The sequence below is a fragment of the Spermophilus citellus genome, assembly GCF_964194105.1.
Source record: "Spermophilus citellus genome assembly, chromosome: 11".
NCBI lineage: Eukaryota > Metazoa > Chordata > Mammalia > Rodentia > Sciuridae > Spermophilus > Spermophilus citellus.
Genome location: NC_138192.1, coordinates 81,327,032 through 81,353,555, shown reverse-complemented (window position 1 = coordinate 81,353,555; position 26,524 = coordinate 81,327,032). Strand labels below are relative to the sequence as shown.

Genomic DNA, 26,524 nt, shown 5'->3' with positions numbered 1-26,524 from the left:
TATTTCTTGTTATGAATTTTGGAGTTCAGAAGAGTTCAAGAAGCTTCCCCCCCAACCCCAAGTGTGACCAGGGATACAGCATTGTAAAAGAACTTTAAAAGCAGAAATAAGGCAAGTAGACCATTCTGGAAGCAAGGTGACTTGTGTTTTTAAAAGGAGGCGAGGATTCATTAAGCAAAGGGCTTTGATAGATACCACTTAAAGATTTTTCTCTCACTCATGGAAAATGTGGATGTAAGACAGATAATACCCAGATGCTCTTAATAATCCCATGTTAATGTGCTACAAGCACCCTTTCCTCTATTCAGTTAGCAAATATTTATTGAGCACCTGCTCTGGGTTCACCAGAACTGTTCTAGTGTTGGATGCACAAAGGAAAGTCTCTGACTTCATGAAGCTACATTATAGTGGGGGAGACAAACTCAACAAGTTAATATAGGAAAGACATATTCTGTTAGTGGTAACTATGAAGGAAAATAATGAGGGAAGAGGGATATAAAAGTTTAGAGGAGAAGAGGAAATGGCAGCTTTAAGTTTTAGAAAGGTCAGCTAGTGTGGGCTTTCCTGAAGGTGACTTTTAAGTAAGGGGCTAAATTGAATGGAGGCCGTTAAATGTGTGTGGGAGCTAAACGTAATTTGTTTGTGGACAAGGGCTCCAAACACAGTGGACAGCAAGTGCAGGGGACCAATCTCCACTGAGAGCTGTAGCACAGAACATGTTTCTTGAGCCTGCCCCGCAGCTGCTGCTAGGATTCACACAGGCAAGGCAAAACTCACCCAGTGGACTTGTCAAGTCTGTTAGTATGGAGACTGGAGGAGCCTTCTGGGGGGACCATCCCAAAGAAACTTAGGGACTAGGGTGGATGAGCATGACCCAGTAACCGAGCCTTAGCCAAAGAGGATGAGCAACTCTGAAAACATCATTGTGACTGTCACTTGAGTTTACTTCCTGGTCTGGCCCCTTCAAATACTTAAGACTGAGTGCTATAAAGGGAGAAGGTATACATACAAACAGTTATTTTTGAAAACCTGTAAAATAGAGACAGGTGTGCAGTTCAGGTCTTCCCACAATGAGATCTAGGGGAGAATCACTCTCCTTGCTACAGCAAGGGACACAGGTGTTTTTATCAAATTGACAACACCAGAATTACCCGTTTTGCTGCTAGAGGTCTTAAGAACAGAGGTAGCATAAGGCTGCACGTGAGCAGGGATGAGATTATAAGGGTCTTTGTGTAATATCTAAGTAGTTAGATTGTTATCCTAGGGACACTGGGGGATGAGGACATGATCAGATTTGCCTTTTAGAAATATTAATCAGGTTGCCCAGTGGAAAACAGATTGGAAGGGATGAGAAAAAGGCAGGAAAACTGGATTTGAGGTGGATGGGTAATCCAGGTGTGGGGGATGCAGGAGTACTGGACTGGACTGGAATAGTGGCAGTGAGGCTGCAGAAAAATGTTTGGGTCTGAGAGCACTTAGATGACAGGAGCTACAGACCCTGATGAGTGAAACAATATGGTTGGCAATAAGACAAAAGGAGTAAAGGAGAATGCTCCAATATCCAAGGTGAACACTTGGGGGAAGTGAATGAAGGGTATGGGTGCATGTTTTTTATTTTTTGGGGTGTGGTGTGTGGGGAAAAGGGTTTGTTGATAATTTTATTTTCATGTGCTGAACTATGGATACCCAGGTGGCAATGTCTAACAGGTAGCTGTTACATGGATCCTGAGTGGACTCAATCTGTCTCCAGACCTGCCCTGTCATTGAGTTTTGGACTTGCCTATTCACATGCCTGGCAAATAACCCCTATGGACAGAGGTCTGACAAACTCATGATGCCTCAAATTGAATGATCCTCTCCATGCTGCAACACCATCTTCCTTGGACTTGTGCAATAGTCTACTTCACAGCCTCTTCATTTCTGTATCCCTAGTCTAGGCAAAGAGATACCTGGACATCCAGCTGGATGATAGGTCCAAGCTCAGATAATGTGCAGTCAAATTTAACTATACCCTGATTGAAGGATGGAGGATTGGTCAGCAATGGAAACTCAGACAAGTCAGAGTTTTAAAAAAAAATCCTGCAAGGTCATCCCTGGGGGTGTGGACATAAATGTCTGTCCAAGTGGCAGAGTACCCCTATAAAAAGGAGGGAGTGTGAAGCTGTCATATCCTGGCCCTCCTAACCTTAAGTTCACTGAACTCACTTCTGTCCCCATTTGTTGCTCACCAAGCAGCCTCCTGATTACAATTAGGTTTGTCATGAAGATTTGTCTATAGAGAAAGAGGCAGTAATAGCAAACAAGATCATTCTGTTTATCTGTTATAGTATCAATTACCATTAAACATAACTAAACTAGCCCTCTGCACTGTGAATTGGAGTCTCTCTGAACCTGTTAACGTGTGCCTGGGGATCTGAGCAACAGCTGCAGGCCCTGGTATGCCAACAAAATCAGCTTCTGATTCAAGAATTCTGTTTCACATTTCCCCACTATAAAAATGATATGTGTCCATCATTTCTTGCTTTTTTCCATTTTATTTTTTTTTCTAAAATCACTCATAATTTCAAGCATTTCAAAACAACTACTACTGTCAGGATGTTTCCTTCCCATCTATTTTCTATGCATATAGAAATAATATTTAGCAACTATTTTTTTGGTAAAAATTCAGTACAGACAATTTCAAATGATAAATTTCATAATTGGTTATATAGGAAAGAGTTTTTCCTATACTTCCCCTACACACAACAAAACAAAACAACAACAAAACAAAGCACATTTGAGTGAATTCCAGTAACTGAATCATATCCTGAAAACTGACCAGGAAAAAAGTTTCATATCTAGACCTTTTCAAGATTCATGAAAATGAGCAATTCAATAAAGCTTCTGTGGTAGTCTGTGTCTAACCTCCAAGAACCACAATTACCCAGCTAGATATATGCCAGACAGTATCCTTCTATGCTCAAATTCATGTTACTGGTAAAGATAAATAACATGTATGTGTTTGCATTTACACATGAATGGTGGTTTTCTAATTCTCACATTTTTTTTTCTCTTTTAGTAGCTAGTCTCCCATAAAGAACTCTATTGTCAACTATTTGGTAACTCTGAAATATGAATCACAGAAGAAAATCAGAATAAATGTGTGACTCTTTCCCTTTATTCATCAACTTTAAGAGTACTAAGCAAGCAGATGCCCAGAAGTGTTGTTAAGTGCTCAATCTATGGGAACCAAAATGGCTTGCATAGTTTTGGCTATGTTACAATTTGATGTAAACAAACAAATACAACCAGAAATTTCCACAGCTTCACTTTCTTTAACCCAAACTCAGAGTCCTAAGCAGCTGAGACAGACACATCCAGGATTCTCACCTCATTCTCTGATGAACTTGCAGAGAGGAGCACCTCTTGAGCATCAAAGAACTCAGACACAGACTCTGACATGGAGAGGCGGCTCTCATTGGCTACTTGCTGTGAAAGGGGGAGACTGACATGGATTTGCTCACCAGGCTACAGAAAAGAGAAGCACACAGAATAATCAATTTTTCCCTTGGTAGAATAACTTCTTTTAAATCAGCCAGATTTCTAGAGAAATCCATGCTGTGTGTTACAATATTGGTGATTACAAGTAATTTTTACGCGCTACTACCTTACTTTCTTTCCAATATGTTTAAAGATTTTAGAAGGCATAGTTGAAACGGGCTGGTATTGTCACTTGATTTTAAACCTATGCTCATTGATATTAAGAAGAATTTAACAGGTTAAGGTCTACTCATAACCTGCATGGGTTGCACAGATAAGTTCTTTCTCTTATTCTTAGGCATGTCATTACTAGAGACATGGTAAGAAAACAATATATGAGACTAATTTTTGAAACAGAATTTTAACCAGGAAAATGACCAAAGCATTGAATACTGTATCAAATTGTATTTTTATTCACTAAATAATAAATAACTGTTTTCAAGGTGCTTTTTAAGTTTTACTCAAAAACTATGTAAGAACATACACACATATATATTCTAATGCACATTAGGTTGAAAAGAAGGTACCAATTGAGTATTATTAAATGACTTTTGAATTATAAACTTCAGAAATACTTCCAGATTCTGGGCAGCTGAATGAATATAAATGCCATCAGAGATCCAAGGGCTTCTAGAGTTGAATGAACCCGGGGAGGCAACTTAAGTTCAAGATAAGTGGTCTTGGATAATATTTCCTAAGCAGCTGGATGGTGTAACCCTCGAACCTATAGATTGCTAGTGAAACATATGCTTTTGGTACAAATATGACTTGACTAAAGTTAAAATTCTCACCTTGGTACATGTATCACTGTGCATAAAGCTTTAATATTACTGTTAAACAGTGTTAAGTTCTCATGGCTATAAAAAATAATTTTATAAAGGGCCATAAACAGAATTACACACTTAAGCTTAACCCAAATTTTGATTGTTTTCCTATTCTCTTATCATTTCTTCAATTTGAGAAATGGAACAATAATAGCATTTACCTTAGAGAGTTCTTGGAAGTGTCAAGGGAGACAACACATGCAAAGTGGTTAGCACAACACCTAGCACACAACAAGCGCCACTTGACACCTGTTAGCTATTAACTGCCATCATTACCCTCAGTGGTAGTTACAGCAGCACCATTAGTGTTATTCTAGCAAGATCAGGCGACTTTCAAAACAAACCTTAGGAAAACTTTCATTTAGCAATTTCTCAGCTAAAAATGTTTTCTTCCAACATGTCACTGGTTATGTGATGTTAATGAGCATTTTAAATGAGAAATGTGACAGAAGAAAAACTCACAAGCAGGAGTAGATATATAAATTAAATATTTGGTGGCATCAGGTGAACACTGGAATAAATAAAATTAGACACTGATCACCAAGAATAAATGATGTCAAGCTCATGTTCATCATTTACTCCAGATAATACTGAAGTGTCAGCATCCTAAGTATTTATGGAGGGAATCCTATTAACAGAGAAGGAACTGTATAAAAATAAGTGAAAATATACAGTGAATTTACATGCTATAAAATAGATACTCTACATTTATTAAAAATGAGTCTTACCTCATCAGGGCTAGGAATAATATTTACACTGACAACCTGATCACAAATAACAGACTCTGAGTGTATTCTGTTCAACCGACTCCTTAATTCAGCGTTCTGGTTGAGTGCCTTAAAACAACAAAAACAGCCCTTGTAATTTCTAATTAACAAGCAAGCATAAGATAGAACAAGTACACAGGTAAAAACTTTAACAACAGTCTGTGATATTCTTAGCTCCAACTTTTGGGATCATCATGAGCCATATCTTGTTGGTAGAAGGAAATAAATGGCTCAGAACTAAGGAATTATTTTTTTATAATATAAGATCATGGCTTAGTAAGTTAGTGAGATGAAGGAGTTAGTGGACTTAATATTCATGGATTTTTTTTCTCTTGTAGATTCAGGCCCATTACATCCAGGCCCTAGCCTAGCATCACATAAATATTGCTTTTTGCCGCCTGAGAGGATTCTTTCATTTTTTAGTTCTAGTTTCTAAAGTTTGAGAGTCACTTTAAAGTCAGGTGGTTATCTTAAAAATTATTTGGAAGTGGAATGAATTGGCTTTAGTTTATAGAATTGTATTTGAACCTGATTAAAGCAAACAGTTGTATCTTAATTTTCCAGAAGCATATAATTAATACCCATGTCAGTGCAGCAAAACTAACTTGAGCATAAACCCAAAGGTGCTTCACAGAGCAGTGTAGACTTTGACAACCATAATAGAGAACAAAACACCAATAGTAAACCAACTCTAAGTTAGCTCCATCACACTACTTTCAACATACTACACACACACTAGCATCAGTTAAACACCATTTGCTATAACAGAGTTCAGTACATGCAGCAACTGCATTTATTATAAGAGCAGAACAACCTCACATACAAATGGCCTCCCAATAAGGCCCTTGTAGACAAAGGTATAGTGTCCTCCATGGAGTGCACATCACATTGATGGATAGGGATATTTTTCACTTATATAATAGAGATGTGGCTTACTGGAATTATATCAGGCCTCAAATGTAACCCCTGGATGAGGATAAGACCCAGTGTAAAGATGTGCAACTCCTTTCCTTCCCATTAAAATTAGCAATTAGAAGATGGAGGTGGATAACTAACTAGAACAAATAAAAAATTATTATTAAAAAAAAGAAGATGGAGGTGGATGTTTTAGAGGATATATGTTAGGTCTTACTAAAGAAACCATATGCCCAGGAAATGGGAATTCTGCTTCATTTAAGTCAATAAATACAACAAACCAATACATGTACCAATGTAAACTCCTAATTATAACTCTGAATCTCTTAAAACACCTAGGGTGAACACAAGTGAGTCAAACTCTATACTTGGGCAGGGCATACTCCCTGAACATATGTAGGACGTGCCTCTCTTCTCCTCATTCTGGTTCTCACTTCTTCTCTGTCTTCAACCCTGCTTTTGCTTTTTGAGAACAGAATTGTTCACTCACGGATTTTGGCTTTTGTTTAAAGCCTTCAGAACCAGTTTATAAAATACATCAAATAACACACTTGGTCTGATGTGCCAAGTATTGGTGGATACAGATCCAACAGCCATTGCATTTGGAGATAGGAGGAAATGTGTCCCTGGTTATTTGAGAAATCACGGCTGTGTTAGAAAAAAAAAAAAGAAGAGGTGATTATGTTCTTATTAAATAAACCATGTACCCTAAAGGAAGAATCCTAATGTCTTTTTGTCTTGTAAAACTAATCAGGATCATTTTTCTTGGAGCAAAATCTTGAAAACTCAGAATTTGAAAAAAAAAATACTGTGCTAATCTTATCCTTTATAACTACTATACAGACATGTTTATTTTTTTTTCATTATTTCTCTGCCTACATTATGTGCAAAGTTATCTTAGCTACTGAAATATCTGGAACAAGACACACTTTGCCACCATGTCAGTGGGAGGCCTCATGGTAAGATGCTTGATGGGTTTAATTGCAGAATCACTGTCTTGACCTGAGGGTTTTATATAAACCTCAACTAATGGTTCCTCTAAAGTGACTGCACCTTCTGTTGCCGCTGGCACGGTGTTAATGAAATAACCCTGCAAAATCTCAAGGGCAAGGATAAGTAAGGCTTTCTTCAGGGTGAGAATGTTAAACATAGGTTTGCCATTTATAAGGAAAGTTGTAGAATTGTTTGCTGTGGATATTTAAAAATATTAAATTTTCATTAAGTTCTCACCTTATCCAGTGCAATCCTGCCGATAAGTATGTGTGAAGGGCACACAAGATAACTTCTAGCCATTAATATCAGTAGAGGAATAAGCTAAAAGGGGTTTAAAAAAATCATCTGAAAATAATTTTTCTTTTTCTTAGATATCATGTGAAAAATTAAAATCCTCGCCTGGGAGTCAAAAGATGAAGTTTCCTTGATTCCAAGGCTCAAGGGCTGGTCTTTACTTAGCCCTTGTTGGGGCTCAATTTCTTTCTCTTCTCTTTTAGACAGATCTTGCTAAGTTGCTCAGGCTGATCTCAAATCAAGGATCTACCCACCTCAATATCTTGAGTAGCTGGGATTACAGGTGTTAGCCACCCTGTGCCTTAATTTCTTTAGTAAACAATACTGCAGTTATATTAGTTAACCTTTAAAGTCCATTTCAGATTTGATTGAAATGCTAGGCTAGAATTTTCAACAATGTTTTCTGGTTATCAGCATGAACAATTACTACCAATTCCAGGATAGCATAAAAGTAATTCCGGGTTTGGGATGGGGGAGTTGATTTCATTGTGGTTAGCAGGAGTTTTCTTGTTGTTACATAGCACAGAAAGCATGGGAATAAATAATTTCATCTCTGGCAATCCCCATGGTGGAAAGCATAATTGAGAACCAAGCATGCAACAGCCCACTTCTGCCCGTCTCACTAGACCTGGCTCCTCCATTTGCCTTGATCACAAACTATTTTTGATTTGCTACAGCTGAATGTTGTGAGCTCTGTGGTGTAGCAGTCTTGGGTTGTACTCCAGATCACATTGAATATTTCCCTCTCTGAAGTTCACCTATTTTTTCTCTAATAATATGTAAATCTTGAAGAATTAAGTCATCACAATGGAAATGATACTATTAGTGATAAATAACATGAAAGAGCCTAGAAAATGGCAGAAATAATGTAGGGGGTGCATCCAAGGAGAGTGAACAGTGGTAAAGCAAGGAAAAAGGAGGCCGATCACTAGCCACTGGTGCCAGCCAATGAGCAAGGAAAGCTATGAAGACTTGTCAGTAGTAGCATTGCTTTATCAGTGGCATGTAGGATCACAGCTTGACAGGGAGGAAAAACTTGGAAACTAGGAACTGTGCCTACAGCCTTCTCCAAACAGGCTTTACACATATTTTACTACTTATCTAGTGAATTTGGACAGTGCTAAAAACTCTATAGAGCATGCTCATTTCCCCATGCTTCATGCCCCTCACATACATTCAAGTCTAATATATCCAAGAAACATACCATTCTTTCTCCATCCATAAAAGAAGTTTCCATTTTGAAGTTCTGAGCCAGAATCAATTACCTAACTACCTACTTTTTAAGCTACAGACCTCTCAGATATGGGGGAGAATTTACCTTAGACTAAGTGAGACAATGGCATAAATACTAAGTGGAATGTGGGTTCTGGAAAGAAAACAGGGCTGCCTGATGGCTGGAGAAGGATTTGAAACACATGGCAAGATGGAACCGCCATAACACCAAACCATTTGCATAAAAGCAAAACTGGTTCAGAAGAAGTGAGAAAACAAATACAGCTAGGACTGCCAAAAGCCAATTCCTGGGCATCTCTTAGAAATCACCTTGTTTTTTTCAATTTAAAAAATACTATTATATTTGGAAAATGCAAACAAAGTAGAAAAACATTTTAAAAAATTCATACCTTACTTACTACCCAATTGTTGGCAGTTTGGTTTCTTTCTTTCTAGTTTTTTTTCTTAAATTTTTTTTTCATATTGTTTACTGGATGTGTAGTTCCCAACTTGTAGCTGCCCCTTATTCTTTGCACATAAGCATTTATTTTATATTGCAACCTTTTCATTAACATGAGTTTGATAGTTGCATAATAAGCAATGATTTCCTATTATTGGGCACTTATATGATTGCTGATTTTTTACTAAAATAAGCAATATACCACGAAAATTTATGTGCATAATTATTTTCTGTAATTATATTACTTCCTTAGACTAGTCATATTAACAAGGATCTACCGGATCAAGGAGTAAAAACTTTGAAAGGCTTTTAAAATATTGCCAAATTATGGATAAAACAATAGCAACTTGAGACAGAACTAAAAATGATGTAAAGGAGTCTATGAAAAATATCTTTACACATAACAAATTTGGCCAAGCCCCAGGGAACTGTGGAAATCAGAAATAAATAAATACACTTGAAACTTTTATCCCATCATAGAATATTTATTTTGGTTATGTGAAATGTTGTGGACAGGCAGAATGACAGATTCTATAATTGGGATTTTAAATTACAGTACTCTGAGCCTTAAGCCAATTTTTTTTTCATACAATCTCTTACACACCATATTTCACTGATTCTAAGATGCACATTTCGCCCTACACTGAGCACCTCTGAAGCACTGTGTCAGTTCAACTGACAGTAATGGTTTCTTTTTTTCTCAGTAATGCACAAAATAATGATGCATCTAACAATTGACAGCATATTGACTTAATGAACTGTAGTAATTCTAGCTAGAATAGATGGTCATATTCAGTTGCTCCCATTTATATGGACCCCAATTCCTACTACATTCTGCACAAACTGTGCACAAATTCCAGGGCCAGAAATCAAACTAGTAACAGGGGTAGAGGGTAATATACTGAAGACAGACTCAAGTAGTCTTGAATCTTCTATTATTATGGTAATCAGAAGTGCAAAGGTTGACTTTGTCTTATTATATATTATTTAATTTTGGGGTTCAGAGTACTACACAAATCAGGACATGACATTAGAGCTGAAATTATAAGGACAGATGCTATATAAAATGTCCTGCCCTACAAGTGTAAGTCCAACATGGATGCTTTTGCTCCAGTGTGAAAGTTAATTTAAGTTTTATGAGGGTAAAACAACAGAATTATTCGTGCGTGTGCGTGTGTTTGTGTGTGTACATATATTATAGTAAGAGAAGAAGTCATCTGGCTGTCCATCTTGGCAAACTGTTACTTGCTCAAGGCAGGCAAGAATTTATGCTGAGCATGTAGTGAAGAATGCTAATTTCATGTGTTTTATATGCTATGTGCCTGCTAAAAGGATGATGGAATTTGCTGAAATGATATATCTACTTAACAGTCTCATTGAAAAGCAGCATTTTAATAATTAGATATATACCGAATAGGTCTTATGTCAAATAAAATATACAAGCTTTAAAAATGTTAGACTTTAAATTATTTAAATACCATCTCTCTCCTTCCTTCTCTCTCTGGAGGAGAGACCTGGTCATGAAAAAGTTATCTGAGGGTTTAACTGATGACATTTGAATATGGACCAAAGATATCCTTAGGCTACCTAAAATCACACTACAATGTGAAATTATACTAATATAAAATACACTCAGAACTTGGAGAACAACTGTCTCGATGTATGAAAGCTATTTGGTATTTGTAAAAAAATTTTTTTTTCTTTTTGGTGCTGGGGATAGAACCCAGGACCTTGCAAGTGCTAGGTAAGCACTCTACCACTGGGTTACACCCCAGCCTTATTGTTCAATCTCAAGTGTTATATTAAAAAGGAGACTGAAAATAGAGGTGGCCAACCAGGATGGTTGCCCAGTTGTTTCCCACCTTCAACATCTCTATACCTGCTGGCTCTTTGCCCTCATGATACAGTCATACTATGACACTGTCAAATTCCAGGGCTGACTTTTAATCTACATTTTATTTTCTGCTAAATTGGATGTTAACTTTTTCCTTCTTGAGATCATCAAAACTCCACCCTTTATCTCAATAGTCATCACTCCTAAATTCCTTGGTTGCTTCTCCTGGCTTTCCATCAAAGGAGCTCTTTCTTAGACTGTCCTTAAAATATTAACATTCTGTATAGCAGCTCCAGTATCACTGAACCCCTTTTATTCTGATTGAAAACACAACTGATCAACTTCTATAACTTCACGGGTATACTAGAGTACCCACATCTTTTTCTCTGTCTGTCTGTTGATTTGTGTAACCTGCTGGATGTCCCTCAGACATCTTCATCTCTGTAAAATCACTCATTGCACAATAAACCTGTTCCTCTTCTATGATCTCTCTGAGGAGAAAGAACTATCATACAGCCAGTTATTCAAGTAAAAAGCCTGGACTTGTCTTGGCTCTGTTTTGTGGTCCCTTGCTAATAATGTTCAGCTGTAAGCCAAGCTGATTATGTGTCTCTTTGTGTCTCTGAAACTGATCCCTTCCTCTATAAAGGCTGGTACTTCCTTAGTTCAGGAATATTACCTTGAGTATCACAAAACATTCTCAAATTATCTTGAATACTATGTGCCTGCCAAACTAGTTTTGTTTTAATTCTACTAAATCTCCATACTGTACAAGACTAATATTTCTAATATACAGAAATATGCAATAATATTTCCAATCTCTGGCATTATCATTCACCAGTTAAATTTTCTTAAGTACTCCCCATCACTGAAAGGAAAAATTTAAACTCCTTCATGTAGCCCCAATGGGCTGATTTCCACCACTTAACCAGTAACTCTTAAAGTAGCTTCCTTGTTCACTCCATTCTCCATACACCTTTCCAGTGGTCTAACCATAAATAGTAATTCACCAGAAAGCAGTGAAATGTCAGTAAACTTAAATGCCTAACCATAGGCTGGGGTGATTTCTAAACCAGAGTCCAAACTTAGAGCTTATGGGAAAGAAGGCTAGAGAGGGAAGGACTGGCCCAATTGGAGGGTCCGGATGGACACAAGAATGTGAACAAATGTGAAATGCTGTGGTAATACATAATTGCAATCACTGGATTATCTAATGAATAGGAGCATGAGTCTTTATGTCCAAAATTATTTTCATATCTTTTGATTCCTTTAAAAAAACTAAATAAAATAAACAAAACCCTCCAAACCCTAGAAAAAAACTATTGGGGCTCTCACTTTAGATGCTAATAAATATGTCTTTGTAAGAGAGAGAAATATTTTAGCCCAAAGGATGCAGAGTTGACATAATTTTGCTTGATTTTACTTTTATCATGTTAGTATCAGTTTCTTCCTTGTCTGCTCAGGAAGTCAGATCTGGACTGTGCTCTCAGCTCAGGGATCTACCATTCTTCTAAACAACCAGAGCTCTGGAAATCTGCACCACCATACTCCGGGAATAGTACAGTATGGTCCATTTAACTGTTTCTTTGGCAAATATTGCTGATCTCACTAACCAGAGCACAAGCCTCCTGGGAAACAGGTGCATAGTATGCCAAATCTTGCATAATACCTAGTAAAGTCAGTTGAATGAGAAATGAATAACTTTTAAAATTCCTCTTCCTAGTCATTTCTAATTTCACCTGAAGCTCAAAAGCAAGCAAGCAGCAAGCAAGAGGCAAATTTTCTTATTTATCTTAGTATAAGCTTGATTTATATCACTAAGCTTCTATCATTAAGCCCATCTTAAAGAAACACTGCAACATTTAGGGGATCAAGAATATATTTTATGTGTATTTACAAGGTGACAGTTGCATGTTTATTTGTCCATGATTTGAAAGATCAATTAATATCAGCTGAGTATTCAACAGATAAATGGCATGAGAAGAGTCCAGGGAGAACATTTAAAGTACCTTTCGTATGTGTGTGTGTGTGTGTGTGTGGTACTGGAGATTGAACCCTGGGGTGCCCCACAACTGAGCTACATTCCCAGTCCTTTTCATTTTTTGAGTCAGGGCTTCGCTAAGTTGCCCGGGCTGGCCTCAAACTTGAGATCCTCCTGCTTCAGCCTCTGAGTCTCTGTGATTACAGAGTCTTTGTGATTACAGGCATGCACCACCACTCCCTGCTCTTCAAAGTATTCTTATGAATGAAGCCCTCTGCAGCCTGGCAGAACAGGTGCACATGCTTCTGAGGCCCCTGGCTTAGCACTGGAAGCAGCGTATGCACCTCAGCCAACAGTGTTTCATGGTGAATGCTGTCAAGTGGCCCAGATGGCAGCACTCCATAACATGAAACAACACTGAATATATGCTGACAGTTCAGGTACATAAAACATGTGATACAGTTTACATCTACGTTTCAGGGACTGAGGGAAGATATTCAAGCAGGATCTGATCCACATGGAGAACCACTTACCCAGGATTTGCTTGCTCCTTCACTCTGATCCAAGGCACCAGGAAGTGAACATATTTTACATAAACACTGAGTTCTCACAAAAATCATACAAAACATTAAATTCTTAGAGGAAGTAAAATAAGTGCATTTACGGACTAACTGAAGAAAATATTTACTTCAGAGGAAGTGCTTGGTATAAAAAGGCATAAGCACAGCTTTAAAGGATTTGTTTCAGAAATCTCAAGTTTTATATATGCAAAGATTTGGTTAGTTTTAGCAAGAACAACTAAATAATACATATTGACATATAATAGTCTAGCTTCGGGGAGTATATCTTAGCTTGGAAGAAAATCCCTAAAATGAAAACCAGAAAAGAAAAAAAAATGGGTTCATAGTAATTGGCAATTTTCAACAGATTAAAAATCTAAGTGGGAGAAATATTAAGAGTGAAGGACCTAGGAGATTCTATTTTTAACCATTGGACTGGATATATTCTATAACATACTTTATATATGCAAATCATCTATAAATGTCTGTTTTTTTTTTTTAAACCAGGGTCTAGCTTGAATAAATGACCTCAGGCATTAAGTATTCAACTAGTCAAAATAATGAATATATGTATGTAAGCAATTGGTTTATTTTCACTCTTACCCTTGACATTTTGGGAAAAAAAAACATAATAAAATTCAATCCTGACATTGCAACATCTTGGGAGATTTCAGAGGAATGTGTCATTGCTAGGACTGACCACCTCCACCCCCATCTCTTGCCTGACAGGATTGGGACTGTGTCATGCACATGAAAACAAACACTCTCATTTACCTGAGACAGTGACTGTCGGAGCCGGGCCATCTGCGAGCTGTGGCCTTTATTGTGATCCTGCTCAGAAACCATCTGCTTCAGCTTCTCTTTCTCAATAGCTATGCTATTAAATGCAGACTTCAAAAGAGAATGTACTGGATGGGGACAAATGTGAGAAGCAAATATAAACACATCCAGAAAGAATTACAAAATGATAAACTTTTCATACCTAGACATTGTTTGGAAAGGCCATGCTACAATTTAATTAAAAATCAGCCTTAAAAATGGAATTTATCAGAATATCTATACTTAAAACAAGCATGGCAATTGTAATGAATTAGGGTGAAAATTTTAGGATTTCATATCAGACAAAGCAACAAAGATTTGGAACTAGCATATGCAATATCAAAATCCACTCTGAATATCAGTGTTCAGAAATGAATTTATAATGCCTAGAAGTAACAGAGAACACGTTTTGTTTGTCATATTTGATAATATTTTGAGCAGTTTTGTGTAGCATAAAGTGTCATACAAATCATTTAGAGTTATTCAAAATTATTTCCCCAAAGCATACACCCAAAAAAGAGCATTTTATGAGTCATGTTAATATAAAATAGGCAGCTGATCTAGACGTTCTGGTTAGTTCCCTTGGCGGTAGGAAATGATTTGGCTTTAAGAATAGCACTTGGATTGCTTTCTCACCCAGGAATGTCTAGATGTCAAAAGTACTTTGATTTAAAAGCGACAATAAAAAATACCACCTCTCCCTCCATTTCCTGCATACCTGACAACTTATATTGGTAAAATCTGAAACAGTCTTTCATTTTGAACTACAAAAAGGATGAATTTCCAACTTCTATTTTCTACAATAACAGTTACTATAATATGCAGCTTTTAAAAATAGGTATTTATTTGAGCTATATACTATTTTTAACAGAAGTGGAAAATTTTCAGCACAAAATACAGCCACTAAATCAAAGGGGGAAACTGCAGGATCCCAAGGGATTCACATCTATTGATTTATATGTTACATTCCATCATCCATTTAAAGGTAATAACTTGATAGCTGAAATGCATTAACCCTGCCAGTAACTCTAAAAGCAGACTCCACACCAGTTTTAAAGCTCATAATGCTTTCCAAAGAGTTCACCCAACAGTCATGGTAAACACCCTCCTCTTTTTTTCTAGCATAGAGAATTTGTATGTCTGTTGAAAAGAAAACATGTAATTTCAACAGAGGCTTTAAAAGTCTGTTGAAACTTGGGTCTCCTGAAAGCTTCAGGATTGCAACCAAATACACAACGTTTTCCTGGGGTGCCTTCAAATTAACCCATCTCCCTTTAGCAGTTCTGCTATGCTCACATGCTTCTCTCCTCTCATAAATTTGCTGTCTCATTCTACCTGATGCCACCCCATCCCAGAAGTAAAAGTTACTGGCTTGAATCTATGCTATTATATGAGCAAACTATTATTGATTTAGTTGAATAACATCATTAGCATCCCGTTAATAATGCAATAAAAATGCATTTACTGGGATTAAAAAGGCAGGTGGGAGATGTTGGCCTTACAAAAAATCTCAACTGACAAACAGAAAAAAAGATTAAGCATTAAAGAAACATCTATGTATCTGATTATCTCTCAAATACCTGATATCTGAAATTTGAATAGTAAGACTAATCTTGGAAGCCAAAGTTCTTGTTAAATACCCCAGAATATCTTTGCTGATGATTTGATTTCTTCAAGTTCAGGATTTCCAGAGACATTCTCAGGGTACACCCCTCCCTCTTTCTTTTCCTGGGCCACCATGATTTTGAATGTTAAGAGGCACAGAAATGCTTCATTTAACTTGTATTTTCAATAATATTTTATAACTTACTATCAGCAGCCCCAAGGGAAATAAATGGTTAGTTAACAATTAAGTGTTAGTGACTAAAAACACAATGTATATTTCTCTTTAAAGGTCACATTATATTTGTTGTTACCTTTCTGTGCAATGAGACAAAATTCTTCTTGCAGCTTTGTATAATCTGTTGAACTTTCCAGAGGGTCAGTGAGGTGGCTGGGGGGAGTCTGAAATTCAATATCTGCACAAAGGTTGGGGTTGGAGGAATGCAAGCGAACTGGTGACATGGTGGCACTGAAAGGAACCTGAAAGGGGAAGATACAAATTATTAAAGAGCAATAGTGCACTGTTCCACCTGCTCCTACATAGAGAAGATCTCCCTTAGTCTTTAAAATAATAGATTCCTCTCTAGTGACACACTCAGAGACTCAGTACTCATTTATTTTACAGGTAGTTGGGCTGGGACGTGGAGTCTTGTTTCCTAGAGTTGATTTAGAACTGCCATGGACTCACTGGTTTCACTGTTACAGAGAAAGATGACAACAGAATGACAGCAAGAAGAGGCATAGCCTCGGATAAGCTTCAACTCTGAACCCACACAGGTACCTGAAAAATAACTGTCAGAAAACTGAATTGACTACAAGTGTTGCTCATTCCTCTCTGAGCTGGGAGTAGAATCTTACTGATATATAAAAATTTGAGAGATATGTATAGAGAAAGATTCATTTGCTCCATAGCCCCTTAGACAACATGCAAATAAAGTTTTGTAGAAAATACAATAATGGCTTAAAGAGACTCACTATTATTTTTGAGATGGATTTATTGAAATATATATTAGTAAACAGAATGTACATCAATCACAGTAGTTTAACTTTGTATGTTATATATAATTATGTTATAGCTATATGAACATGGCTTTTGAACAGACCAATCTTAAAAAGCATTATGTAGAAAAAGTCATATTACTATAGATTTTCCTAAAAGGTTAGAATGCTTACCTGGCCAGGCTGGCTCTGGACTGGGCTTGTGACAGGTGGAGGCAAAGCACCTTTCCTCCCCTCCCCTTCAAGAAGACTCTCCCTGAGCATCACAAATGCTGTTGGCCAACCATTCTTAAAAACACCAGTTCCTCTGGGAGTCATATTACCAGTCATTTCTAGCTAAATCTACTGCATAGAAGTTCATTCAGTTGTCCTCAGGAACCATACTCTAGACTCCACTACAAACTGAGTTTTATAGAATTGAAGGAATGATTCCTATTTCCTAACAGGAAATATGCCAGGGGAGGAAAGAACAATTACTTTCTCTGATGTGTGTATTATGTCAGAAACATTTCTTTTTTAATTTTTAATTTTTTGCTTTAAACTTCTTAACAGATTTGGTGAGCTAGATAGGGCAGGGAAAGAGGGCACCGTGTTTCTGAGAGATAGAGGACAGATGGAGGAGGTGTAAAGCACCAAAAATTCTGGCCTGAGGTGAAACCAAAGGGCAGTTAAGGCCAGACAGAGAACCTCTCTGATGTAACTCTGCCTTGGCAGGGAGTTATTTACCTCAAAAGATACCCAAGGTTTACCAGGGAAGGAAGTGAACATGAAATTTTTCCTCTAAATTCACCTAAGGTAAGCATGCTGACACACATGGTCCAAAGCATTTGGTACCTGGAGTTATCAAAGTCACTCTACCTCATCCTCCATGGGAACCTTGGCTACCCTGAGCTGGGAGATATCAACTACTTGTTCATCTTATCATGCACAAAACTTCTGCCTGTTCTAGATTTGAAACAAAGAGGTGGCAAAGAAGCCATTTGAGAAAATAGTGCAATGAGGTTCAATAATTTGCTGAAATCCTGCCTAGATTACTTTTAGACGAATACTGAGGTCCTTTGGGGATACCTACAAAGGAATGGGATTTACGTGGAAGAAAGTCTGGAGATAGACAAAGGAAATCTAACTGTGGTGATGCTGATCTAGAAAGAGTAGTCTGCTCAAATCTCTATAGAGTAACAGAGAATCCATGAAAAGGTTAGTGAAGATAAGAAGGTCAAGGGAAGAGACATGAGTTGAAGACATGGGTGGACCAAGAAGTTTTCACACTTAAGGATACAGCTTTCTCATCCAAGGAACTAGAAGAGCACTAAGAAAAATGAATGTGGGTGTTGGGTAATGGGAGGGGCGGGCACATAAGCTGAATTTCACAGAAGAGGGCTCATATGCACTCAGAAGCCCTCCATACTCCAAAGACCCACTTGGCTTAGGAGTCCCTTCTGAGTGGGTGGGGAGAAGGTCATGAAAGCTGGGGGAGAGTATGCATGGGGGCCATTACACAGTGAAAAGTAAGGACCCGCACTTGTCCCTGAGATAATGGCCTTTCAAATGTTGGAGTCAGATACTGAGAACATATACATAAGTTACAAATTTATATTTTGAACATAATGGAAATTTAAATAGGCTATTAAAACAGTGAAAGTGGTTTTGTATATTACCCACAGGGAAAGGAACGCAGAATGCTCCATTCAAACTGCAATCAGATGGTTCCCTGGGAAATTGAAAACTAATTTCTATATACTTCTTACTGAAAATGTTTAGTGTATTGATACTTTTTCGTTAAAGAAGTATGTTGAATGAGTTATTTTAATTGAGGAATTCATGAAATGAAATGAGAATACAAGTTGAGTTGTATTAATCTAACTGAACATCTCTTCACTCTGGGGATGAACCTATTTGTTTATTCAGGTTTTTTTACTCATCAGTTTGAGTATTTAGGGATTCAAATATTTAAATGCTAGCTTATTTCTCTATCAGTGATGGCTACAATGGGAGTTGCCAACAGCTCTCCACTGTTATGCTTGAGAATCCTCAATGTTGTATTTGGGCCTTTCTATTCTGCTCTGGAAGGAAATCCAAAGCTTCCTTTAAGCCCTACAATTCTGGAATATTTTGGCACAAATAACTTTTGGAATGGGGCTACTAGGAGTTGCTCACAACAACTGTCTATGAAGAAGTCAAAAGAGAAAGGAAAGGAGAGTGAAGTTTAGCAAGTCAACATGAAAGAGCACTTGCCAGGTTTGATTCCCAGCACTACCACCACCACCAAAAAATAAAAAATAAAAAAATTAAAAAATGCAAAGGTCTAAGATAGATACTAAGCAGATGCTAAGTTTATAGGACTTATTGAGGTAATGTGAAAAGTCCCTTGTTTTTGTTGTTCTGGCATTATGGGTCCTGGGATCCTTTGGGGGACTGCTTAGAGACCTTCAGTGTCCTTCCACAGGAAGAAGCAAGTGTGTCTCTGCTTCCAACCTGTTCTGTGGGGTCTGGCTGATGTTGTGAGTTGGCATTCTGAGTACTAGCACTAAGGGTCAACAAGAATAAATACTGGAAACATCTCCTTGGACACCCTTTGCTTTGGCACAGTCTCAGTTGCCCCAGACACCTTGAGTGGGTGAGGAAAGTTAAGTGAGTAGGAATAATCCAGAGGGGTTCTGGGTGAAAGACATCTAACAGGATAGGAATGGCTCAAAATGTGTGGGATAACTTCAGTGCTGGGAAGAGAAAGGAACAGGCAGACCTCAGCACTAAAAGAAATAGGGGTGCTGAGTTATCAGTGCAGGTCCCTGGGACAGGGAGAAGGGCTAAGGGAGCCAGCCGAGGGTCCTGCTTAGTGTTGCTCTTTTTTAGTATGGCATCCAAGCCACAGTTTCTAGAGCATATAACATAGACATTCCCCCTAGTTATTCCTGAAAATGTTATTAAATGTTGCCAGTAGCTTTTATCATTGGACACACCTAGATCATTTTTATGATTTCTGTGACCAATGTGGACATTAAAGCTTTCTTCTTTTAAAAGATTTTTCTCTTCTACATTCAATTAAAACATAAAAACTTATTCTATCCCAATAGAATAAGTGGTAATCCTAGTTTTATTATCATTCACTGTATGTATCTGCAATTTAATAAATGAACACAGGAAAGACACAATCACTTCCCTATGTGTCACCCCAGAAGGATGTTATTTGAGAAAACAATATTTTCATAAAATGACTCACTTTTCCCTCCCCATACTATAATTTTCCTCTCTCTAATAATCATTTGGATTTCTTAATTTTGTAAATGAAAAATTACAGTTGAGTAATTTAATTGATTACATATGTATCTATTGTCAGAATTTGAATACATGCATAGCATATTCATTGAATGTGAAAGCAACTTCAATAATTCATTTGTTCCAATGTTCTCAAGACTGTGAATTTAATTCCCTAATAAAATCCAAGTCATGGGTTGTTTTAATAATCAAAAGCAACTCTGTTCCTTAAACAATGCAGCTCAACACATAGATGGAAAGCCAGAGTCAACTACCAATCATAAAGTAGAAAGTCAATAATCCTCACACCAGTAGCCACTCACCTACAGTGCAACCAAAATCTTTTCATAGTTTTCAGCAATTCTGGTCTTAAAATATATCTCACCCTTAACAAGTGCAAGACTGTTCTTAATTCAGGAAATATGCTATAGCCAAAAAACCCTAATATCCATGATTACAATTAGCTCGATATATTGTATTTTTAAAAGTTGCCAGCATCTCATAATTCAGCAAATTTATGATTCACTTTCATTCAGCGAAAGGTCCTTTTTGTTTTGTTTCGTTCTGTTTTGAGATAGAGTCTTACTGTGTTGCCCAGGCTCGCCTCCAACTCCTGGGCTCAAGCGATCTCCATAGTATTTGAGACTACAGGATTGTGTTATTGCATCTGACTTAGCAAAAGGTTCTTCTATTTTAAATAGAATATTCTATTTTAAATTTAAATATTCTACTTTAAATTCTGTATGGATATTCAATATTCTCTGCCTTAACTACTTCAATATGTCCTCTACTACCGTTATATCTATTCTATTTTCTTTTAGGAAAAAAAAAATGAAAAACCAACCTTGGCTATGGATTAAACCATCTAACTCTGTTTTTGTTTTTTCATTTCTACACTACATTTTCTTATTTTCATGTCAGTATTCTTTCCAGAAAACAATTTTCCCTTGCAAAGTATAATTTGGGTAGCCATTTAGAGATGACATCGAAATGTACCTTTTCTTACCCTCTCATTTCTTTCTCACATCCTTTTCAAATAGTCACATTGCTACAAAAAAAAGCACAATTTATGTCTGTAGTAACATGACTTTTCTTAGAAAAACAGAGATCAGTTAACAAAGGTTCCAATATCAGTATGGCAAAAGAAAAAGAGACAAAACCAAAAATGATATCATTAAATAAATTCCCCCACCATAAGGCACTATAATCAGTTTGGCAAACTTGAGTTCAAATTATTTCTTACACTGACAGCAGAAGAAAAAGAACTGGATTATGTAATATTTCTCCTTGCAAAAATGAATACCCATGTCTGACTGCTGCCATGCAAAGACAGCCAAACAACATGCGAAAGCTATGCCAATATGAGTGGGCTACAGTTGATGCCATTGCACATGGGTGGTACTGTCTGAACAGGGAGTTTACCCTCGTACAGGTTCTCATTCTTATTAAACTTCCACTTGAGATTGAAATCCACTCACTGTTGTAGCCACTGCTGCTGCTAGCCTCTGCCGGCGCCGAGTTGTGCTGAACTGGCCCTTCGCGGGTGGCCCTTCCTGACAGTGAATGGGAGAAGAGAAGGGGGTAAAAACACAGGATGGAGGGTTGGGGAGGGAAGAGGATGGGGTATGGGAGGATGAAAGATAATCAGACAAGGGAGACGGAGAATTTTAACCAAAGTTGACTTTTCTTTAAAAACAAAACAAAACAAAAATCTTAGCATAGAAAAGAGCTCAAAAGGGCATTCAGTGCCATGAGAAATGTTCATTATTCTCATTGTAGGTCACCCAAACTCTGTTAAGACTATTTGCTGAAGATCATCACCTCTACCTCAAAAGGAGATGGTGGGTTATGCACTGATGCACAGCCTGTGATTTTAAAATGTGTCTTGTTTTAGTTATGTGATATAATGTTACACGAAGTCAAAAGGCATTCAATTAATGGGAGCAAAGAAAAAAAAAAGTTCAAGAAAAACTCATTAAATAATGTGCAAAGGTTAACATTAAATAATGTGCAAAGGCTAGTGTGAACAGGTTGTAATGAGGGCCTCCAGTGCACCAGGAAGATTTTTTTTTTCTTACGGAGAGAAAAAAATAAATAAATAAGGAAGGGGACCAAGGATTCATCAGCCTCCACTTAATCCCCTACCATAAAGCTTGCTCACTGGGACTCAATTTTAGGAAAAATGTTGAGATCTTCAAGTTGAACAATTTTCCAAAGGATAAGAAAAAAAAATCTCAAGTTTCTCAATCCCCATAAAAATCAGCTTTGAAAAACCGGAAGAATTAGTTTCATTTAGTGATGTACACCTACACACGAACCAGTAGAAGAATTCTTTCATTTTTTCCCCTCCTTCTGGTAGATGAGATTAAGGGATGTAATTTTCCAAATTACATTCATATTTCTCTTCCATCTTCACAAATTTTCTGTTCACATACAAGTAAGTCACACAAATACATACATAATGTTTTTCATGAAATCTTTCTATACACATTACCTTTTTAATATACTAAAAGGAAGAACTTGTTTTTTACCGGAGATGTAATTTGAGGATGTATGATATCTAAGATAGCTCCATGTTAATGACAGATCTGCCACTATGTACTTCCTACTATTGTTCATCATCTCTAACATTCATGCTATTGACAATACAGGAAACCTAGCAGCTCTTTCTTCTATGTCACATTTTTAAAATCAGTCCCTTTTGTCTTCCTCTACTTCATTTAAAACATAACTAAGGGCTGGAGATATAGCTCAGTTGGTAGAGTGTTTGCCTCACAAGGCCCTGGGTTCAATCCCTAGCATCACCAAAACAAACAAACAAACCCCAAACCTAACCAAAACAAAAAAAACAAACATAGCCAAACTTTCTGCATAATGGTATTCAGATTTTCATTAGAACTAAAAGATTTGAAATTTGGGAGCCAGGAAGTCCATTTTTTTAAAAAAGGTAACCCCTCCACCCCCACACACAAACACAGAATATTCTAGGACAAGTGTTGACTTTACAAGTTACACAATGGATTTTCTGAGATTAAATTATGGCATGGTATCTAGAAGAAATATGGCCAAAAAGATTTGAGTCAGGAGCACGGTCTCACCCATACAAAAATAAGCAATCGCACACATAGTATAACACATTCTTCATTTTCAATTTTTTATAGAATCTATTTTATATTTCAAAATTCAGTGACACCACACCAATAAAAATAACAGCAGGAACAACCACCAGCCCTGTCACCCTTTGGTAGTCTGGGTTCCTTCACAACAGCCTATGGTTTAGATATAAACAACAGAGGGGATGTAAAATGGGCTGTCACAACCTGAGAGCCACTCAAGTTGGCCACAATGAGGATCTTCAGGGGAAATAAGATGATGATAAGCTCACAACAGATACTTGGCATCATTATATGGAATTCCAATTCCCACAATCAAAAAGCATTTAAAGTATGAGTGGGGGAAACTGTGTATTAAGGTGTGGAAAAGTGATAGGTATGTTCAATCCACTAGAGTAAAAATAAATGCCATGTCTTTCTGTGGGCAGAAATACAGCTGAGTAATAGCATAGTCATGGCTGGGTCCCCAGCAGGTGTGCATGTTGGGGAACTTTGAGTAACTCCCATTCACAGAAAATGAGTGTCCTGAGGGCTCCTGGAAGACCCATTGGCTTGGACAAGCTGAAAAGGTCCAGGATTTCAGTCTATGAAAACTTCTATTAAAGTACAAGTAGAGGACTTTGAGAGTGATTAGTGGCTTACTGTCACCTGAAGTCTATTTATTTCTACTTAAAGTAGAACCATCTTTCCCTTTTGAAAAGACAAAGTTTGTCTTTGAATGTGGGGATAAGATTACATCAATTTCCCTCAAAAATATCTAAAGAAAAATGATAAGGGCCAGGTTGTTTCTATCTGGCACATGAAAAAGAAACAAGATAGCATAAGTAAAAGTTTAAAAAGAAGCAAACTATTCAAAGATATGGCAGGAACATAAACAGAAAATATTTTCCTGCTTTTTGAACAATTTCTTCTGATGACTCCAAAAAAATCCTTGTAACCTCTTGGTATAGTTTAAACACTGCCTGTGACCAGCTGCATTCTGTTTCCTCCAGTAAAGCTGGATTGTCACAGGGCTGTATGGGCTTCCTAGCTGCAGCAGCCACCAGCTACCAGCCACGGGCACTGAGATCAGGGCTGCTGAGAATGAACCATTCAAGAAAGCAGCTGTGAATGGGTCTCTAACTTAATTAGAATTTAATTTGCCTTTAAAAACCAAGCAAATAATGTCTATTCACAAATGGATATGTTCTTATTATGCTAGCTTTCTTCCATTATTGTATTTAAAGGAATGGTTCTTTCATTTATAAAAATGGTTCTTTTTCTTGGCTATAAGAACCATAGACACTCAACTTGAAAACATACAAACACACACACACCAAACAAACAAATGAGATTCTCAAAACTCAAAACATATTTAAAAAATGTGCCAAAGGCAATTCTAGATGAATCTCTTGTCAAATTGTTTGACACATTTGTCCCTATAGTACTAATTTTATGAATAGAAGGGAAAACACAAACAAAATACCAAATAAAGAAACACTAATTATATTTACAGGCTATAGAACTCTAAATAAAAAATGGATCTTTAATGCTTATGAAAATTTCTTTTTAAATATATCAGATTAGAAAGCAAAGCAACAGTTTGTTATTTACACATTCAGAATTACAATACAAAGAATGTTACTAAAGCAGTTAGAATTAGAGAAGAATTATTCTGTTGATTATTTAGAAGAAAGTGAAGAATTCTGAAAAGCAGTTCCTTTTACCTTCTATTAGGATTCAAATTGATTTATAGTATAATAAAAACAAAGCTAAATCATAAGTCTAATTTTGACTGTGCAGGTTAAGAATCATTTAGAATACACAGCTAAGGTTAGAATAGTAGATAGCCTAGATTGGTGATCTGAAAATAATGTGATTTAAATACAAGAGGTTTTAAGAATTTACTGTATTGGTATCACTGCAATACTATGACATAAAAGGATCTTACTTTAAAAATTTAGAACTACTTATTTCAAGTAAAAATTTTATTTAAAATCAACTTCAGTTAAATTTATTATGAGCCATTAAGACTTTAGTTCAGATTTTATAGTGATTATTGCAGGCCCAGTAATATCTATTTTGCAGATTTAGAGTTAAAAGGGAATTCAGAGATCATTAAATTAAGTCCATCACTTTACCCAGGAGCAAATGGAAGCCCAGAAAATTTAACAGACGTGCACAAAATTTATACAGCCAGAAAATCACAGTGATTAGATGAAAGTCCAGGCTTGTTGATTTTTATTCTAGTGCACCCTCTACTCTTTTTGTCAATAGGTAAAAATTTGGACAAAGTTGATACATAAATGGTTCTTTTAAGATCTAGCATATATAAATGGTTGTTTATTATAATCTATCAGACTTTTAGTCCAGATTTTTTTTGGGGGGGGGGCGGTACCAGGATTGAACTCAGGGGCACTCAACCACTGAGCCACATCCCCAGCCCTGTTTTGTATTTTATTTAGAGATAAGGTCTCACTTAGAGTTGCTTAGTGCCTCACTAAATTGCTGAGGCTAGCTTTAAACTCATGATCCTCCTGTTTCAGCCTCCTGAGCCACTGGGATTACATGCAAGTGCCACTACTCCCAGCTTAGTTGAGATTTTTAAGGTGACTTTTTGTTTAAAAAGTTTTAATGGTTCAAAGGCTATGATTGAGAATGAAAATGCTACTTCGCAATCATATAATTTTATCTTTCTTTCTAATTATTTTCACTTATGATCAAGCAAGTAAAATAAATAGATTTTCTACTATTTTAGATCTAAAAAAAACTCTGCTTCAGAAGCACTGGCTTTCAAGTAGTTAAGCTGCTCTCTCAATCCAACATCTGTGAGCGAATATATATAAAGATGAATACTTTTAAAGTATATGAAAACATGAAGGAAGGAAAAGTAAGATCTGTACCTGCAGTTGTATTTTTGTATCTTTGCTGACACTTTTTGTTCTCCAGCGTCTTGTGACCCGCTTGTCTTTCTTTGAAATATCTACACAGTTAGCCTACATTGCACAGAGAGTTAAAGGCAACAACGGATTATTAAGTTTACACAGATGATACACATGCAGACAGAACAGTCAGTTAGTAAGGAATAATTGTTAGAACCTTGAAGCAAACCAGGAGAGATAGGTATCTCATTTAAAGCAGAGAAAAGAACTTAATTGTAAAATTTCTGATATGCAGAATGAAAACAAGATTAGATATCGTCAGCATTTTTTCTGTGAAAAGAGTCTTCATTCTGAAAGTGTCTAAATATATATATTCAAAGCCATTGCAACAGACACATGGGAAGAATGATCCAGAGATATATTTCTATAGCAGTTTGCACTGTATTTAAATGTAAAAACATTTTAAGTTATCTTAACATAATGACACCAAGATTAAAAAATATTAAGAATAACTCT

The 26,524-nt window shown here is 36.8% G+C and overlaps 1 protein-coding gene across 13 annotated transcripts in view; it reads right to left on the bottom strand.

Moving 5' to 3' along the window:
• OSBPL6 (oxysterol binding protein like 6) overlaps positions 1-26,524 on the bottom strand; it is a 204,386-nt gene that overhangs the window by 15,313 nt on the left and 162,549 nt on the right. For 6 of the 13 annotated variants that reach the window (XM_081260893.1, XM_081260896.1, XM_081260888.1 and 3 more), the window contains 7 exons: positions 26,030-26,122; positions 21,513-21,587; positions 16,095-16,260; positions 14,134-14,267; positions 13,333-13,356; positions 5,072-5,179; positions 3,370-3,507 (listed from right to left, as the gene is read on the bottom strand). In XM_081260893.1, the coding sequence (XP_081117019.1) occupies positions 3,370-3,507; positions 5,072-5,179; positions 13,333-13,356; positions 14,134-14,267; positions 16,095-16,260; positions 21,513-21,587; positions 26,030-26,122 (738 nt within the window). The remainder of the gene's footprint in view (positions 1-3,369; positions 3,508-5,071; positions 5,180-13,332; positions 13,357-14,133; positions 14,268-16,094; positions 16,261-21,512; positions 21,588-26,029; positions 26,123-26,524) is intronic. The other 7 variants (XM_081260900.1, XM_081260898.1, XM_081260899.1 and 4 more) reach the window with 7 other exon arrangements.